The sequence below is a fragment of the Gymnoscopelus braueri genome, assembly GCF_963280865.1.
Source record: "Gymnoscopelus braueri genome assembly, chromosome: 17".
NCBI classification, from domain to species: domain Eukaryota; kingdom Metazoa; phylum Chordata; class Actinopteri; order Myctophiformes; family Myctophidae; genus Gymnoscopelus; species Gymnoscopelus braueri.
Window position 1 is genome coordinate 40,165,955 of NC_137617.1, and position 3,297 is coordinate 40,169,251.

Sequence of the window (3,297 nt, forward strand, 5' to 3'; positions counted from 1 at the left end):
GTAAGAAGTGTAACAGAGTTGTTCCACTGGTGTGTTCTACCCAGCGTGATCTAATATGAGAGTGACGACACAAGCGTTGACTCCCATTGTAAGAATGGAATGCGGAAATGCTCGTTCTATCTCAATGAGGAAGTTCCAATGTTTGGAACTATAGCCCACAGCGGGCCCGCTTTCAAAGCCCGCAGATCAAAGTGTGTCATAACTCTCTCTCTCTATGGGTCTGGTTCTACCGTGTTAAGCTACAGTAATATACGTAGTATGACGTGCAGAATTCGTTTTGAAAAAAAGCGTGGCCCTCTACTAACCATTGCATCCATTGACCACGCGCTAGCGTAACCACGACCACGCGCAGGGAATGATTATCGTATGCCCTCCGAAAAAACCTAGAACACACCACTGAGTTGTTCCTGCTTGCAAAACACAGCAGAATTGTGTTATCACAATTCCACACATGAAACAAAGCAAAGATAATAAAGCAACACATTAATAAATGTTGAACGATAAATACAAAGGGTATACAGACGTGTAAACAGAGCTCTTTATAGCTCGCAAAGAAAATGCAGAATTGCGCATTTGCGTTGGAACACCAGCAGCACTTTGCAAATACAATACATTTACTATAAATGTCATATAGCTTAAGACCCCTACACACTGTACGATATTTGACCCGATTTCAACTGGGATATTTTTTGGTACAAAACCACCGATCTCAGTCAAGATCGCGCGATCCTCGACAAGGTGTTGATCGTGCAGTGTGTAAGGTACTCGAGGGGTTCCCGACAAGTTTTAAAGTTCTAGCATGTTGGATATTTGGGGCTGTCGGACCCGATCTAGAGCCACTCTACAGCCAATGAGAGCACATTACAGCCACGCACCGTGGCTAGTCCTCCCGCATAGAACCGCAATATTATCGTCCAGACAGTCCTGTATTAAGTGAAACATTATAAAACAGATTGAGAGAGTGAGCGAGCCTGCTCGACGATGGGGCTGTTTATTATTTGAGAGGAATAGGGCTTGCAGACAGAGAGAGATAGAACTGTGTGTGTGTGTGTGTGTGTGTGTGTGTGTGTGTGTGTGTGCGTGTGCGTGTGCGTGTGCGTGTGCGTGTGCGTGTGTGACGCACGTATGTATATCTCTGAACAATATTGCCAGATTTTGAGAAATAAGCAACCAGGTCTATGAAAACAAGCCCAACAAAAGCGACTAGGCCGCATTTGCCTCGTTACTTTTATTACAGCTGATTGAACGTTACATTATACAATGCACCGACCAAGATGATCCAGCGGCGCATGTGACCAAGGCCCAGTTTTTACAGCACATGACCCTGACGGAGTGGAGGGGGAGACTGAAACCAAGCACGGGTGAGTCACATACTGTAGATTGAGACACACAGCTTGGTCAACAGTGCTTATCCTCTTAATGATTGCGTCAATGGTCATCAACATAAAAACCTACATAAATGTTCCATCCTCCCATCAGGTCATTCACTGCAAAGGGAGTGTTTAGTGGACGTCATCATCGATCATGGCAGCAAAGACATCCCTGCTGAAAGTCATTCTCCTTGGTGACACTGGCGTGGGGAAGAGCTCACTCGTGAACCGCTACGTCACCAGCATGTTTTACACGAACCTTTTCAACACAATCGGCCTGGAGTTCATCAAGAAGGACCTGAAAGTGGACGGCCACATGGTCACCCTACAAATCTGGGACACGTCTGGCCAGGAGCGCTTCCGCAGCCTGAGGGCTCCCTTCTACCGCGGCTCCGAGTGCTGCCTGCTCACCTTCAGCGTCGACGACAGCAAGAGCTTTCTCAACTTGGCCAACTGGAAGAAGGAGTTCATCTACTATGCAGACGTCAAGGAGCCGGAGACGTTCCCGTTCGTGGTGCTGGGGAACAAGCTGGACGTGTGGGAGAGGCAGGTGACTGCCGAGGACGCTCGGCAGTGGTGTCAGGAGAACGGCAACCTCCCGTATTACGAGACCAGCGCCAAGGATGACACAAATGTGGCGGTTGCCTTTGAGGAGGCAGTGAGGAGGGTGTTGGCAATGGAGGAGCGGACGGACCACCTCATCCCTACAGACACGGTCAACCTACACAGAAGGCCTCGCACCTCGGCCACCTGCTGTCCATAACATCCAGGGTTTGACATTCACCGATTCACGTCAAGCTGTTCTTATGCGTGTGTGATGAGGCTCTAGGCCTAACTGCTATATACTAAGAAAATCTTATTTAATCTAATTATGCTACTGGTTTCATGGTTTGTTGTACTCACAGATTTGTCATGCTAGTAGTTGAAATTGTCCACTGGAGTAGGAGACAAGAAGAAAAGAAAGAAAAAAGTAAAACACTAGTAATCATAACCCAAATACAGTACAGAAATGTCTACTTTAATCTGCTGCAGTTTGGAGGTCAGGATTGTGAAAGAGTTCCTGATTAAAGAATCACATGTGTGTCAACCCCTGGACTCAAGATTTCAGTGAACCCCTGTCGCCGACCAATCAATCGTGCGAGAACCACAACGATATATAGCCCGATTGCAAGAGAGAAACTTGTGCAATGTGAAATGCTTAACGACCTGTTAAGGCCATGAAGAGAATACGCTCTTAAATCTTCAGTGGAATATTTTACATTAATTCACTTGTTTGGCTCTCACTCATTCTAAATGAACAAGGTCCATACAACAAAAATATATAAACACACACAAAAGTAATTTGAAAATACATCTGAAAATAATTGTTTGGACGAGTTTTGTATATTTTGAAATTCAATGTTACATACATTACATACATTTGCTTGGAGTAGAATTGTATGGCAAATGTGCTACATTTGCCATACAAAATTGCTGTTTAGCAAAATGTCTGGGGGAACTAGGCCTGACCTCTAGTATTCGAATAGTCGACTAATTAGTTGAGGGGTGTCTGAGTCGACTGCCAATCTCTTAGTCAAATTATAATAAAAAATAAAATAAAAATTGGACTGAGAGATTGGCCTAGTTTTTTATATTAATTAACTAATAGTTTGCCAAAAATAGGATATACATCATGATTTATTGTGAGAAACCAATAGTATCAGTCACTAAGCACCCCTACAGCCCAAATGGAATGTTCCTCTATCGCATAACATATTTTTTGCATGATTTGACTGAGAGATTGGCAGTCAAATCAGACTGATTCGACTGCCAATCTCAGTCGAATCATGAAAACATATTCTTTTAATTATTATTATTATTATTATTATTATTTTTTTGGGGGGGGGGGGGGGGGGTGTGTCCTTGATTGATTGATGTACTTTTATTT

The 3,297-nt window shown here is 44.0% G+C and overlaps 1 protein-coding gene across 1 annotated transcript; it reads left to right on the top strand.

Annotated features, from left to right (window-relative positions):
* Positions 1–1,524: 1,524 nt before the first annotated feature.
* On the top strand, positions 1,525–2,454 carry LOC308104652 (ras-related protein Rab-9A-like; the record flags this gene model as incomplete). Its single annotated transcript, XM_080455114.1, has 1 exon — positions 1,525–2,454. The coding sequence occupies one exon, from the start codon at positions 1,525–1,527 to the stop codon at positions 2,131–2,133; it is 609 nt and encodes a 202-aa protein (XP_080311240.1). The 3' UTR covers positions 2,134–2,454.
* Positions 2,455–3,297: the final 843 nt, after the last annotated feature.